Raw genomic sequence first — 15,438 nt, forward strand, 5'->3', positions numbered from 1 at the left:
ATAAGACAAGAAAAAAAAAAGAAAAAAAAAGCAAAAAGCAAAAAACCAAAAAACGCACAAAAAAAAATCCATTATATTTCTGATCTGATATAACACACTCTAAAGGTTTTGAAAGGCTGAGCCTTCTTGTGGAAAGCAGAAAAGGTGATTGTGTGCTATGGGCTATGGCACTGTTACAACTCCTCTGAATGGTTTGATGGACTAGTTCATAGTTCTTCATTAGACTTAGTTTTTCCTAAAAGATAAAAAGAAGTCAGTGGTAGGAATCATGGATGTAATTGTTAAAATATGAACAGTGTGGTACCTTACCTTTCTTAAAAATTAAATCATGCTTTTCAGAAATCATGAAATCATGAAATTTGATGAGAAAGAAAAAATCTGTTTTTTAAAAATCTGTTATAGGGTATTTTCTTCTAACACATGGAAGAGACTACTCTTTTGGAAGCAAGAAGTTGCAATGAGTGTTTTAGTTTTCTGTAAACATTTTTACAGGTACCAAAGTGAATCAATTGAACTGACACACTGGTTACAATCTGCAAAAGAGCGTCTTGAATTCTGGAGTCAGCAGTCTCTGACAGTTCCTCAGGAACTGGAAACTGTTCGAGACCATCTGAATTCCTTTTTGGTAAGTTATTCGTAGGTTTAGGGCACCATTTTTTCCCTCAGATTACAAGTAAACAGCTTAACAATCACACTCCAGGAGGAATAGAAAAAAAAATAATAATAATAATATTTTTTTTTAATTTTGCTGAGTTTTCCTTCCAAAAGCTGATGTGTTTCATAACTGAACTATTTTTATGATTGAAAACAATTTTTTGTATTCACTTTACATGAAATATAACTGGTGAACTCTAATAGAAAGATGATATTTTTAAAGAGAAATGAGGATATTCTTAGTTTTCTGAGATTTAATGCTTAAGTACAGTAGTCGCTTATTTCCACAAAAACGATTCTGCTTGTAGGAGTTTTCAAAAGAAGTGGATGCTAAATCCTCACAGAAATCTTCTGTACTGAGCACTGGGAACCAGCTCCTCAGACTGAAGAAGGTAGATACAGCAGCGTTGCGTGCAGGATTGTCCCACATTGACAGTCAGTGGACAGAGCTGCTCTCACAAATCCCAACAGTACAAGAGAAATTGCACCAGGTAAGAAAGAACAATGGAGGCCTCTAATATTCCAGAAAACTAAAATCATACAGTTGGCTTCTTCTCTGAAAGTTGGTTGCTTCCAGATTGTCTTTATCCATTTGAGAAAAGTCAGGAACAACATTATCTCTACTTTAGAGTGGAAAAGCCTACACTCATACCTGTATCCTGTCTACCCATACTGCCTAGCACTAACTGATGCTAAACTGAAACTTTCCCAGTTGCATTTGTTAAATTTTAAGTAACAAGCAGGTAAGCTTTTTTAGAAAGATTGGTGTACTGTTTGGAAAAAAAGTGCTGCTCCTGTCAGCTTGTTTTCTTCAGAAGATGTTTTTGTTCAAAACCTAAAGACTGGGTAGTCTGTGGAAGACAAAGTTAAAATGGAATCTTTAGACTTGTATTGTGAAGAATGGAAATAAGAAGCCTTTAATAAAACATTTTCTTATAAAGATGCATGAAACTATGCATTATATCTTTTATTGAGAGCTTTCAATTTTTTTTCCTCTTTATTATTTTATGAATTTCAGTAATATATTTGGGATGTAGAATAATGATAACAAAAGCAAGGAAAAGAATATGTACTATGGTAATGCAAAGCAAGGAATTACTGTTAATTTTCTTCTCAGCATTTATTTTAATTCTGTTATTTCTACAGCTGCAGATGGACAAAATTCCTTCTCGCCATGCTATCACTGAAGTTATGAGCTGGATTTCCCTGATGGAAAATGTTATTCATAAAGATGAAGAGAGTATAAAAAACATAATAGGACAAAAAGCCATTCAGGATTATATCCAAAAATACAAGGTATAGCATGGAAATATTATAAATTTTGTTTTCAAAGTATGTCTGCTAAACATATATACGTATGTGAAGTAGAACTGATTTAAGTAAAAAACAAAAATATATTGTGGAAATATTAAAATTGTACAATGATTAGAATGGAGTAACTTTTGATATAGTGGAAAAGAAATGAATTAATTTTACTCTGCTGTTTACTTACGGCAGGAATTTATTTTTAATATGCTTACCTTAATATCCAGGTAATTAAAAACACTATGCACCTTATTAGATGTAGCTTTTGTCCAAAAACAAAATGAACTTTGCAAATAAGATTTCGCAAGTTCCCTGCATAGCCTGTTCTAGAATGGAAAATATGCACTGCTTTATGGGTGAATCAGTTCATCAATATCTGCAATGAAAATGAAAGATGGTATATCTTGAGCTAACTATTAAGAAAGAGAGCAAATAAAATGTAAGATTTTTCCAGATCAGTAATACTCCTGTAATAGATCTGTACCCAGGAACTCTATTCTCACCGTCAGAACAGTTTTATTCTTTTGAAGAATATGTATTATGATGCATTCCAGATGTTTGTACAAGTTACACGAAACATGGATAACTCACATTCAGTCCTTTTAAGACAAGTGTCTTAAAAGATTGCTTTACTTCTTGGTTATTCTTCTCTGTTTATAGGAATACTTTCCATAATACCTATTGGTGGAGTAGAAAAAAAAAAAACAAACGACTGAGACTAAGTGAAGTGAATAGAACTAATAAACACACTTTTTTTTTTTTTTTTTTTTTTTTTTTTGTAAACCTGATCCTTGAGACCACTATCAGTAATTTTGTTGGTGGGTCGTTTTTTTTTTTGTTGTTGGTTTTTTGTTGGGTTTTTTGTTTTTGTTTTTGTTTTTTTTTCTCACGTGTTCATTTTCTCTGGGGGAAAACAGGCAATTTCTTTATTCCCAAGGCAGTGTACTGCTATTTTAGTTCTAAATATTTAGAAGAGAAATATCAATGTTTTTAATTACTGTTCAGATGCTAGAAAAAGCTTCAGCAAGATTGTAGTAGGGATGTAATTTGTGAATGTTTTTTTCCTGTGTTCTGAAGGATACTAAGAAATGATTACATTTTTTGAAATATTATTTCCTTCTTTTCTAGGGTTTCAAGATAGATTTAAATTGCAAACAATTGACTGTAGACTTTGTGAACCAATCTGTGCTACAAATTAGCAGCCAAGATGTTGAAAGTAAACGTAGTGACAAAACTGATTTTGCAGAACAGCTCGGAGCAATGAATAGACGTTGGCAGATTCTACAAGGCTTGGTAACAGAAAAGGTAAAGAAAACCTCCAGCTGCTCTGCTGTGAACTTTAAAAATACATGCAAAAATTAAACAGTAATGGCTAGAATTCTCTGCAGGGCATCTGGTCCAACCTCCTACTCAAATAGAGCTAACTTTACAGTTGGATGAGATTGCATAGCGTCTTGCTTTCATGACTTCTGAAAATACACAAGGATGGATTTTTCACAAACTATCTTGGCTGCTTGTTCCTGTATTTAAACATTGTCCTCTATCTCACTGTTCCACTGGGGAACAGGTTTTTGCTGTATGCCCAATCAGAATTTCTGTTAACTTGAGTCTGTTTCTTCTCTTTTCTTTGTGCACCTTGAAGAAGAGTTTAGCTCCATTTCTCCATAATCATAATGAGAAGAACAGTGAAATGAGACCCTTTCTTAATGTTCTTTTCCCCAGGCTAAATTAAGTGAGTCTGTTCTTGTAAGTAATGTACTCCAGCTACCTAACTACTTTAGTACCTCTTCACCAATTTGTCAATTGAGAAGGCCCAAAATGGGTTACCAGAGTCAGGGAGAAGGGAATAATCTATTTTATTGTCTTGCTGGGTGTGCTCCCCAGAGTAGATCCCAGGTATAGTTAGCCTTCGTCAGTAATGGTCTACAATGCTGCTTTCTTACTTGTGTTCAAATTATTGTTCATCGTAGCCCTTGTTAGCAAAGTTGCTTTCTGCCAACCTGCATGTTACCATGTCCAGGATGAAGGACTTTACCATTTACCTTTGCTGAATTTCTTGAGGATTCACAAGCATATTCTTCCATCTTGTTGAACTTTCTCAGTGGCAGCGTATCAATGACTTCTTCTAAATCAGTGTCATCTGTGAACCTGGTGAGAATATAGTTCATCATGTTATTCAGTTTATCAATTAAGATATTAAACAATATCAAATTTAAGAATCACCATGTTGATCTGGCAATCTTATAAGTGGCTGCCAGATAGGCCTTGAAAATTTTTACCACTGGCCTTTAAAGCATTGCTGAAGCCAAGCTGAACAGTATCTACTACTCTCCATTTGCTGTTTATGTCATCATAGAAGGCTATCAGTTATTTCTGGCTGAATTTGCTCTCATTAAGACTACAATTATTGCTACTTCATGCAGATGGAAATGATCTATTACAGAATTACAGCCTTTTTCTATTCACCAGAATCTTCCTCCAGCTGCCATGACCCTTTAAATGTGATAGCAGCCTTACAATGACATTGGCATCCTTGTACACATTCTGTCTAGTTCTGTGGACTGCTATACATACAGCTTATTTAAGTAGCACTTATCTCTCCTCTCTCATAGCTAGTACCTCAGTCTACCTATCCTGGTTATATCAATATTCTGTATCATGACATCATGTTATGCTGTTGGATGAAGAGGCACAGTACACTGCAGAGCTGCAATTCTTGTTTTTTGGCAGTCTCACATGAGTTCTGATTCTCCAAGATGAAGATACACTGAGATGTACTACATTTCCCAAGAGCTTCGATATGATCTCTGATTCTGGAGGATTTTCAGGTTCCATCAATGCAGCGAGCAACACAGTCATAGCCTTCCTCTCTCTTTCATTTGAATTATGAATTGTAACTCTCTTTCTTATTATTATCTTACATTCTTTTACCATTTGTAGTAAATTTCTTCTATCTCCTTATCTTAATTGGGTCGTTTTTTATTCCTTCTCCCACAGAAGGGGTGAAAGGGGCCCTCTTGCCCTGTTGTACTTGAAATTGCAATGTTCCCAAAGGACCTGGGAGACATGAGAAGGAGATCTTGGCAGTAGAATCAGAGTGAAGGAGGCACTGTATGGCTCAGACTATTCTGTGGTTTCCTATTATGTGCTGATGCATTTATAATGATTAATAGGAAGAGTTCTCTCCTTCACTAGCTAGCTTCAGCTAAAATTTTGCTTTCCCAAGACCAGCCCTGCGCAGCCAGGAATCCACTTCCATTCACAATTCTTTTTCTTTTTTATATCAGTAAGAAGCTCTCAGTTCTGCCGAAGCCTCCAAACTGTGTCACGCTATTTCCTTGTAGCCTAGGATTTATCTTTCTGTGACTTGAGGATGTTGTCTTTGAACATCATCTGTCTTCTCCTTTGCCCCATGGCATCATGTTTATTGAACAAAACAAACATTACTATACCAAACTATTCTAAGTAATTTTAATCTACTACTTGTTTTCCTTGCTTCACTCTCAATTGTCTTGTCACTATGGTAAGCTAATCAAGATGACTCATTCTCTAGAGCAGTTTGTGTGAATGCTTTTTATGTTAATACTGCCAAGTTCAAACTCTGCTTTTGTTATTTAGCTGTTTTATAATATCTTTCAAAGAAAAATTTGATATCCAATTTCCACTGAATAACACCTAGATCAGAAAAATCAGAGTGACTTTGAAGTGGCTGGTTGCCAAAGGAAGTAATATAAATTGTCATCTTTATCACATGTATAAGCAAGAAATAAAGAATGTATTTTCACATACTTAGTTATATTTGGGGAGTCTTGTGGTATATACCCTCTGAAATCAGTTTCATAAAATATTCTGCCAAAGTGTTAGCTCTTTTCCATGCATCATGATTTTTGAATAAGTTATGCATATAGAATCATTCCTGGATGAAGCAGATTTATTTTTTTTAATTATGAACTCTTTTCAAATAGCAAATTTATTTCAATCTGAATACATATAGTGTTTCTAAATTCTGAAAGTATTACTGAATTCTGAGGAGCAGGTCAGCATTGATTTTTACTGATTTATTTAACTGACTCAGAGTTAAAGGCAATTGTATAAGGAAGTATGCGCTCATATTTCTTTGCAGATCCAGCTGTTGGAAAGTCTGCAAGAATCCTGGACAGAATATGAAAATAATGTGCAGTGCCTAAAATCTTGGTTTGAAACCCAAGAAAAGAAGCTGAAAAAACAACAGAGAATTGGAGACCAGGCTTCAGTACAGAATGCTTTGAAAGATTGTCAGGTATAAATCCATCCTAAATAACAATATTCTAATTCCAGTTAGAAACAGGACTTAATAAAACCCTGTGGTATTTGTATACCATTGAAGTCAGTGAGATTTCATTTCTAAAGTGCAAAAACTAAGGAAAGGAAGAAAGAGCATTAATGTCTGTCTCAAAGACGTTTAAAAGTCATTACTCTTTTGACACTCAGTATTAAAGTGTGGTCATTTCAGATATGTCAGGCTTATTGAACTTGAAAGACTGTTAAAGGAAAATGTTCACTTTCTTCTTTGGCCAGTCATTTGGAACTTGATGTAATGAAACACCATGTTTGACTATTCAGAAACTTGTTTTTTCTGCCTCATCACTACCTTTCCTCTCCTGCCCCAATTATTCTATCCTTCTCCCCCTGGTACTCTTATTTCTTCAGGACTACTTAAAGACAGATATAAGAGTGTATTTTTGTTTTCAAAATATGTTTGGAATCACACATACTCAAATATTCAGCTATCCAGAAAAGAGAACAATGTTGGACTCATTTTGCTTGCAAAAGAATAAAGAGTAATCTTAAGTAGAGTTGGCAAAGATTGCATGAGGAGAAGCTCAGCTATACAAAATACAGATCAGTTCATAACCATCTCAGTTTTTCACGCAGAATTTATACAAGACTACACAACAGTGAATAAGAATATGCTGTGGACTCTGGACATCTGACTAGGAATAGCACATACTTGAATAATCAGAATGTTGTTTCTGGAGCTACCAGACTAGGATTTATTGTAAATTTGCCAGTGTCTTAAGCACATATTTGATTTTGTAAAGACAAATATTTTATTAGGTCAGATATGTTAGAAATCATACTTTTATTTTTTCCAAAGTTCTTAACTCAGATTTTCAAACTGGAGCCAATGCCTACTTTCAGTTAAACTGTCTTTATAATTTCAGCATAGTAAGCACATACAACTGAATCAAGTGTAATTTACTGCCGCCTGCCAGAATTGGCAAGTTATGCTTGCCTGTAGTTCAAAGCTGAATCTAATTTATCACCTTTTTGGTTTCTTTTGGTCAGCAAAGTTAGCAAACATGCTTAGGTAGTCAGATATGAATGGCAGGACTTTGATCATCAGAGAAACAAATTGTTTTAGAAATAACAGTACCAGACACTCTCAAGTACCCCGTTCAACTAGTACAAAAGCTCCAGCTTATTGATTAACCAATGTTAGTTGCTGCCTAGTGTCATAATAATGAGTGGCACCTTTATTTTTCATCGCAGATCAGAAACAATAATGGATCTTTAATTTTTACATGACTTAAGAATGATTTAGTAGATATCTCTTTTCACAGAGAACCAGAAATATTTGCTGTTATTGATGTTTGAAGCTTTTGTCCATTTTGCCTTCTGAAGTTTGGAATGATTTTGTTTAAATCTAAATTACTCTTATTTCTGTTTGTTGAAAAGTCGAACTTGCTACTAGCAATTGAGAAGTGTTTCATAAAAAAAAATTGCTAGTAATAATTTTTTAAAAGTGTTATTCAAGGCTGTAATCTGGAACAAGATCATTGCCATAAGTTATAAACAAAAATATGAAATAATACAGAAGAAAACTGCAAGAATAAACATACAGCAAAGGCTCAGTCCTCAGGAAGGGGCTTTGCTGAGAAATGGCAAAAGAATAAAGATTGCACTTTGTGTAGGGAGGCGCAGCAATTTGACATGTTTCACTATGAAGTCATCTTGTCTTTTTCTTTGGATGGTAGAGGTACCTTGAGCCAATTTTGGATTAATTGAAAAGTCATCTGTGTTCTGGGACAAACTATGACACAGAATTTTCCCATGTATTCAAACTGCTAACCTATTTTTAATTAAATTTGGACTCTGTCATGAGAGCAGATGGTCACAGAAGAAGTTTAATGTAGAGGACATGCTTTTATTTAAAGACTTGCAACTGTGATTTAAAGGGACCTTAAAACATTAAGTAAAATTGCTAATGAGTTATGATTCTCTTGGGAATAAAAACAAGCAGACAACAAAGCATGTAAGTGTGTCTTTCCTATTTTTAATATTGTACAAACTGAGGAGCATATGATTATCTTTTTTTGTCCAAGTCACTGTCTACCCAAGAATAGGAAAAAAAATTAAAAAAAAAAAAAAAATTCTCAGGTGTCATCTTTTTTTTCTTTTAAGGAATTAGAAGAATCGATAAGAGCAAAGGAAAAAGAATTAGAAAGCATAGAAAAAAGCGGTCTGTCTTTGATACAAAACAAGAAGGAGGAAGCCTCTTCTGCTGTTTTGAATACACTGCAAGAAATCAATCATTCCTGGGCCAGCTTGGATCACATGGTAAAGCAATGATCAAACTTCCGAAATCAGAGCATATAGGAAAGGGATAAGTAGAAGTTTGTGGCTCATGTATTTCTTTTGTGTTGTAGAGAAAGAGATTATAAATTGTGTTTCTGCTTTCATCTGTCCACAAGCTTGTGCATATATTCCACATAAGATGGATATAATATTTACTATTTCAGGATATTTTACATTCTTACAGTTGAAGCTTTTAGATGCTTCCTACTATTTAGTAGAAAAAGACCAAATGTAAGTAACTTCCATTTCAAGCACAAGTAAGGCAGAGTAAGAAGGAGATCAGTACTAGTTGTCATCGTCTAAAGATTGATAACATCAATCCACCTTTCAGGTAGAATGGTCATTAAGGTCAGACTGTCTACTGACTTTCCTAGGCTTACTTGCCTACCTCAGAGAGTCAAGAAATTTATCTTGAACCTTCTGAAGCAAGATAAAATGGACTTCATGTATCCTGAGTCCTTGCCATCCTGCTCTTCTGTGACTGTATTCTACAGAACTGAACTTACTGCATAAGAACACAGTGCAAGCTGAACTGGCAACAGTGTAAAATGTTCTCCCTCCAACGGGTTTAAGTTTAGGCATGCAGAACAAGTAGTATCTGAGATCAAAAGAAAGGAAATAATTTAAACAAAAGCAAATAACCTTTATGTTTCTCATTTACCTTACTTTTCCTCCTTCCCTCCTAGGTTAGCCAACTAAAGATACTGTTGCAGTCTGTTCTTGATCAGTGGAGCGTTTACAAAGTAACTTATGAAGAACTAAATAGTTACCTGATGGAAGCCAGATATTCTTTGTCCCGCTATTATCTTCTTACTGGTTCTTTGGAAGCTGTGAAAGTCCAAGTTGATAACTTACAGGTAAACTGGAGTACCATACTCTTCACATCCGTAAGGATGGATTTGAGGATGAATGTTGTCCTCATTTTATGGATGCAGATAAATATGCTTTTTAGTTGATGAATTATGGAAGTGTGTGGATACTAGTACGTTGACAATGTGAGGCATTTAGATGATGCTTTATCTAATGGCCATTGCATTTTTTTTTTACTCATTTTTCTAAATAAATAAAATAGTGATAGTTGTTTTCCTAGTACACTGGTGATGTTGTTTATATTCTGAGCTATAAGAGTTCCAAATACTGAAACTCCTTTTATAAAATTATGTCAGTGTGGATCAAGTTTAGATAGATCAAGCTTTTGCTTCAAAGAAAGATGTTCTCAGCTTTCAAAAATCAAAAGTAATTATGCAAAGATTTCCAGATTTTTAAAGTAACAAGAACTTGCACTGATAATATTTACCAGCAAATTTAAGTTTGAATTATCATTTAAATATTTTGTGTGATTGGAAGATCAAACTTTCTGAACTGAGATATAAAGAACATCTGTTAACACACTTTATAGCCAATCCTCTATGTTTTCATTTATGTATTTATTTATTGCTTATCAGAGAAGAGTTGGAAAAAAAAAAAAAAAAAAAAAAAAAAAAAAGTACAAAAAAATCAAATCACTTTTATTTTGAAGATATTGGATTTATGAATTAAGTCAAAGACCAATAACCATATTTTTGTAATAAACCTTTTTCATTTTTTTTTTTTTTAATTTTTATTTGTTTTTAATGCTGTTAATTTTTCATCTAGTTCTAGACAGGAAATGTGATTTAATTTAATATCTTTCATGAGTTTACTTTATTTCTGAAGGAGTTCCATGCACTTATACAGTCTTTGCAAAAGTATTTGCTTAGAATAATTTCTTTTATAAAACTGTTACTTTTTTAGAATAATTGGGTAAAAAATGTAGTTTTTGCTACACCTGCCTACTGGGTTAGATAGAGCTAGAAACAGTCTTTACATTAAAAAACTTTCTAGTTAGACAAAACACAAGACATCTAGTTTTACGTTCATAATCTGTACGGTGTAATTGATACATAACATTTTAAAGCATTTGTACATCATATATCATTTGAAATACTTCCTGTGACTTTATTTTTCTGTATGTTTTAGAGCCTACAAGATGAACTGGAAAAACAAGAAAATAGCTTACAGAAATTTGGTTCCATGACCAATCAGCTATTGAAAGAATGTCACCCACCAGTGACTGAAACCCTTACCAACACTTTGAAGGAAGTGAATATGAGGTAGAAAACATATTTTAGTTGAACTGTACATTTTCGATTCATTTACTCAGTTTACTCAATCATTTTTATTTTTATTGTTCTTTGCTATTTTATGTATTTTTATTTTTGTTTCTTGTTGTTGCTCCTTTTGCTAGGGCATAACTGTCTCATTTTGTCACAAATAACTAATGCAAGATTGTTTTCTCTAGCAAAGGACTTGGGCCTTACTGTCTGTAGCTTTGTTCTGTGCACGGCTGCAGTCAAGTCATCAACAAAGATGAATCCCATGCTAGACAATAATGCTGCACTTAAAGTTTTGAAAGTCTGTGACAAGTTTGGTTTGCTGCATGTATCAATTTCTCTAGGATTCAGCTTACAATTTCCAGTTGTAGGAATAGTGCGACAGACTCTTTATAAGATTTAAGTTTTTGCCAGTACTGTGCAAACAGCTTTCCCAACTTTGAATCCAGACTAGAACCCGTCTGAAGATTTACTCAGTGAAGCTACAGAAAATGAATTCCAAGATTAAAAATTCCCAATTTGGGTGGGAAAACTGTCGAGTTTGGGCTTGGGTGTTTGGTTTATTTTGTTGGTTGTTTTTTTTGTTTGTTTTTGTTTTTGTTTTTTGGTTTGGTTTGGGTTTTTTTTTTGGAAAAACATAATCATGCCTAACTTCCTTTGGTTCATCCTGTACTGGAAATAGGAATTGTGAAGAAATGATACTGAAAGATTTAATGGAACCAGTAGTAATGACTGAAAAAAAAAAGTAAATAAATAAATCACTTTACTGATCTTTTTATAGACAATTGAAAATACTGTGATGTCCCTTAGTAATTAAATAATGAGAAAATTTGGCAGAAACATTACATTTGAGAAAGCAACTTGTAAAGAGTGCCATTAGAGCCAGTAATTCAGAGAGGAATTAGAATAGGGGTTTATGAATTTATGTTCTATGTAATCTAGAACAGTTCTATGAGAGTTTGGGAGTAAACTGCTGCAGAATGTGTGGTTTCATATTTACACCTGGTTTGGGCCTCTCAGGCCTTGATGGAATCTGGTGCTTGCAGTTCATGGCGAGTCGTGACTGGCTTTCTGTGACAAACCCAACTGTGCCAAGTGAAAATAGCAGGAGATTCACTTCAAAAAGTGCCATCAATCTTTGACCTCAAACGTTAATATGCAGCACCAGACCTAGCATAATATGTCAGAATGTCATATCAACATATTTATTTGATTACTTTTTTGTCCCTGATGTCTGATAATCTGGATTATTACCAAATTTCTGAAAAGCCACAGCACTAAGTCAACAGCAGCAAGGAAGTGGGGCAGGTATAAATGGACTACTAGGCTTAGGTTACTTGTCTGATCTCTTCAACAGGTGGAATAACCTTATGCAAGAGATTGCAGAGCGACTACGTTCCAGTAAAGGTCTCCTTCAGCTGTGGCAGAGGTACAAGGACTGTTACCAGCAGTGCTCTTCTACTGTCCATTTACGAGAAGATCAGACCAATGAATTGTTGAAGAGTGCCACTAGTAAAGAAATTGCTGATGATGAAGTAACCACCTGGATTCAAGACTGCAATGTATGTTTACTTAAGCTTTATGCTTTTTCACATCTCTGTGAGCTAAAAGTCAAAACAGTTACTAAACAATGTAGTTGATGTATTGGAAGCTTGTGTACAAAGTTATTTCTTTTTGCTGAAGGATCTCATATTTGCAAGAGAGAGTTTTACCTCTACTACCCAAATCTCTATTCCTTGATGCTTTGTTTTTTCAGAATCTTTTTCTGAAGTCATCTCTCTGGAGAAGATGGATAACTTCTATCACTTATTTAGTCTTTATCCCCACTTACCAAAAGGTTTCTTGCTTTAGCTCTCTACCAAATCCACTGAGTTTTTTACTGTAGCCAGAAACATAGAAACCTTTGTCTGTATTTCCACTGGTCAAGGCTAATCACTTTTTCTGAATGAAAAGAGAGGTGTTTTCTGGATGTCATTTACATTCTTCCTTGATGTTCTTCCATTTTCAAAAATATGTCTCAGAGCAGTAGGATAGTTTATCTCCTGTCTGTGATTACTTACATTTTGATATGTTTTGGTTAATTTAAATTTTTTAAAAATTAAAATTGTATTTGTCTTAGGGTAAGAAAAATAATTGCAAAGAGAAAAATTGACCTGTTAGTGAGTTTTTTTGAACATTTCCTGCTATAATCTGCCTGACCGGCAATTCTGATAGTTCAGTCTGATATTTACTCTGTCATGATGTCACATTCTTTATCCATTACATTACACAATTTACAAAAGTTAATATTTAATCTTTCCTGGTAAGTCATAATAGGATAAAAAGGGAGGCCTACTCAGACCTCAGTTGATCCACAGTGAGAGTTGCCACTGCTTAGGACCAGCATATCAGTAAATCCAAAGTATTCTTTTCAACAAGTGTTGCCTCATCAGTAACTCTGGCTTACTCAGTGACAGCTGAACAGTCACTTTTTTCTGTTCCTCTGCACATACATAATTCAAGAATTTTAATTCTGTATATCATTTCCTTTGTTTGCAGAGTACCAGTGGACATTTTTGCATTGAAATACTGTAGTAAATATAAATTCTTTATGCAAAGGTGATGTTTATTCATTTTGTTTCTTCTTTATAACAAGACCGAATAGCATGGGCTGAGTGTCAGGTTAACTATTCATCTCTTTATTCATTGTGTTGCCACAGGACCTTCTTGCTGATATAAAGACAGCACAGGATTCACTGATTGTTCTTCAGGAACTGGGAGAGGAGTTAAAAAGCCGGGTGGAGGCCTCAGCAGCAGCAGCTATACAGTCTGATCAGCTGTCTCTAAACCAGAATCTATTAGCCCTAGAACAAGCTCTATGCAAACAACAAACTGTACTTCAGGTATGCAGAGAGTGCTTTCAATTTTTGCACCTTTTCATCCTGTTGATCCTGAAAATAACTGGATTACCCAAGGCCACCTGGGAAAAGAGAGTAATGTTACCTGTTCATCTGCATTTTCCAGACTTTCCTGGAAGCCAAAGCAGAAAGTAGAAAATATGCTGAAGTGAAATACAGAGACCTTGTAAGAAGGTCCATGTTTTGGGAAGTGGATAGCAAATCTCACAGGGGAACGCATGTATCTGGAATGCCAAGGCTACATTCTTTTGTGAAGACAATAGTAGTGCTAATGTCTGGATTCACTACTACTGCTTTCCCACAGACAGACTCCTCTCTTCCCAGCTTGTTCTTTAGTGTTAAAACGAATGATGGAAGATTCAAAACAAGTGTGTAGCAGTAATTCCTACTAACACTGGTGACCATACTGACACCTATGATTTGTCTCAAAGCCTGTACATTAGATGTTGCTAATTGCTTCTGTCACTAAAGTACGAAGTACTTGGCACTAAAGTACAAAGATGGAGTAGCAGAACGTGTTCATTTAGGGAATTATATGGATGAGAAGGCAATAAGGTAGTAGCTTCTGTTTAGGTGACAGAGGATATGCCAAGAAATTCAGTGTTGTCTAGAATGTGATCATTAATGTAACAAAACAAAACAGAAGGCAGATTTTTTCATTTGAAATTTCAATAACAGAAACTAGTGGTTCTCTTTGTTCACAAAATAAATTAAATTGAGGATGTTCTTTTATAAAAGGAAGTTAGAGAAGATTATCTGTCTTAGAATAAGGAAGTCTTTGTACTGAAATGCTGCCTTTTTGCAATGATCAAAATCTCATTTTCTCACCTGGTACAGGCATTACAGCAAAGTCTTTATGATAAATTAATAATAATTTATTTAAATAAAAAAAACCAACGTATCTGCAGTCTGTAAGCTGTGCAACAGTTGCAATTGCTCCTAGCCTGTTGTCACCTATATAGCTGTATACATATAGCTACAAATACATCTCATTATAGCTGTATATCTATAATGAGAATAATTGGGAGCATAACAGCAATCTGGATGATATGTAGCTTAAGTTACTAAACCATGGGACATTTCTGATTGAAGGCTGGTGTATTGAACTATCAAACGTTTGCTAAGAACCTGCAAGATCTTGAGACGTGGGTAACAGAAGCAGAAGCAAAACTGCAAGGGCAGGATCCTGGTCACGCATCTGATCTCTCAGCAATACAGAGCAGGATGGAGGAACTCAAAGTGAGTAACAAATGAGAAATTGTTCTTCTTTTATGTTAGCCTGGTTAATTTACATATAGTATGCACAAATATCATATGTACTCTCTATACATATTAAGGAATGTTACTCATGCAAAGTAAGACTGAGGAATTTGAAGTTTGATGGCAGCCAGGAAGTGACTGTTGCAATGTCTCTGGACAAAGAAGAAAAGGAAAAGCAGACTCTTTATATAAAAATGAATATCAAATCAAAAATGGGAGTGGAAGTATTAGTATTTGGGGGTGTGTGGGGGGAGGGGGGGATGTTCCTTTATTTTATTCTTTTCTCAACTTATTTTGAATGTACAAAGTTCCTTACTCATTAATATTTGTATTCTATTCAAGAACCAACTCATCTATTCCTTTTTGGTATCTTGTTAGACTGAACTATGATGAATACTGTGTACAATGTAATACATATCTCTAAGCTCTTAATCTCTGTGTTTTGGCCTTTTGTTTTGTTTTTTTTCTTTTAGAGGCTCTGAGAGGAAGTTGATAGCTTTTGCCATCTAGGCTGATATTTTTTCATTTTAATCTTCAGTTAACATTTCTTTTACAATTAACTAAATATACAT

At 34.5% G+C, this 15,438-nt stretch overlaps 1 protein-coding gene across 1 annotated transcript in view; it reads left to right on the forward strand.

The window, feature by feature from the left end:
* The window catches only part of SYNE1 (spectrin repeat containing nuclear envelope protein 1), a 282,683-nt gene that overhangs the window by 217,173 nt on the left and 50,072 nt on the right, over positions 1 to 15,438 (forward strand). Inside the window, exons 110-120 of the mRNA XM_052694476.1 lie at positions 493 to 625; positions 963 to 1,145; positions 1,801 to 1,950; positions 3,088 to 3,264; positions 6,083 to 6,238; positions 8,404 to 8,559; positions 9,264 to 9,434; positions 10,576 to 10,709; positions 12,067 to 12,271; positions 13,409 to 13,591; positions 14,699 to 14,845. Of these exons, the coding sequence (XP_052550436.1) occupies positions 493 to 625; positions 963 to 1,145; positions 1,801 to 1,950; positions 3,088 to 3,264; positions 6,083 to 6,238; positions 8,404 to 8,559; positions 9,264 to 9,434; positions 10,576 to 10,709; positions 12,067 to 12,271; positions 13,409 to 13,591; positions 14,699 to 14,845 (1,795 nt within the window). The remainder of the gene's footprint in view (positions 1 to 492; positions 626 to 962; positions 1,146 to 1,800; positions 1,951 to 3,087; positions 3,265 to 6,082; positions 6,239 to 8,403; positions 8,560 to 9,263; positions 9,435 to 10,575; positions 10,710 to 12,066; positions 12,272 to 13,408; positions 13,592 to 14,698; positions 14,846 to 15,438) is intronic.

Source organism: Tympanuchus pallidicinctus, unplaced genomic scaffold (assembly GCF_026119805.1).
Source record: "Tympanuchus pallidicinctus isolate F22 unplaced genomic scaffold, pur_lepc_1.0 scaffold1, whole genome shotgun sequence".
NCBI lineage: Eukaryota > Metazoa > Chordata > Aves > Galliformes > Phasianidae > Tympanuchus > Tympanuchus pallidicinctus.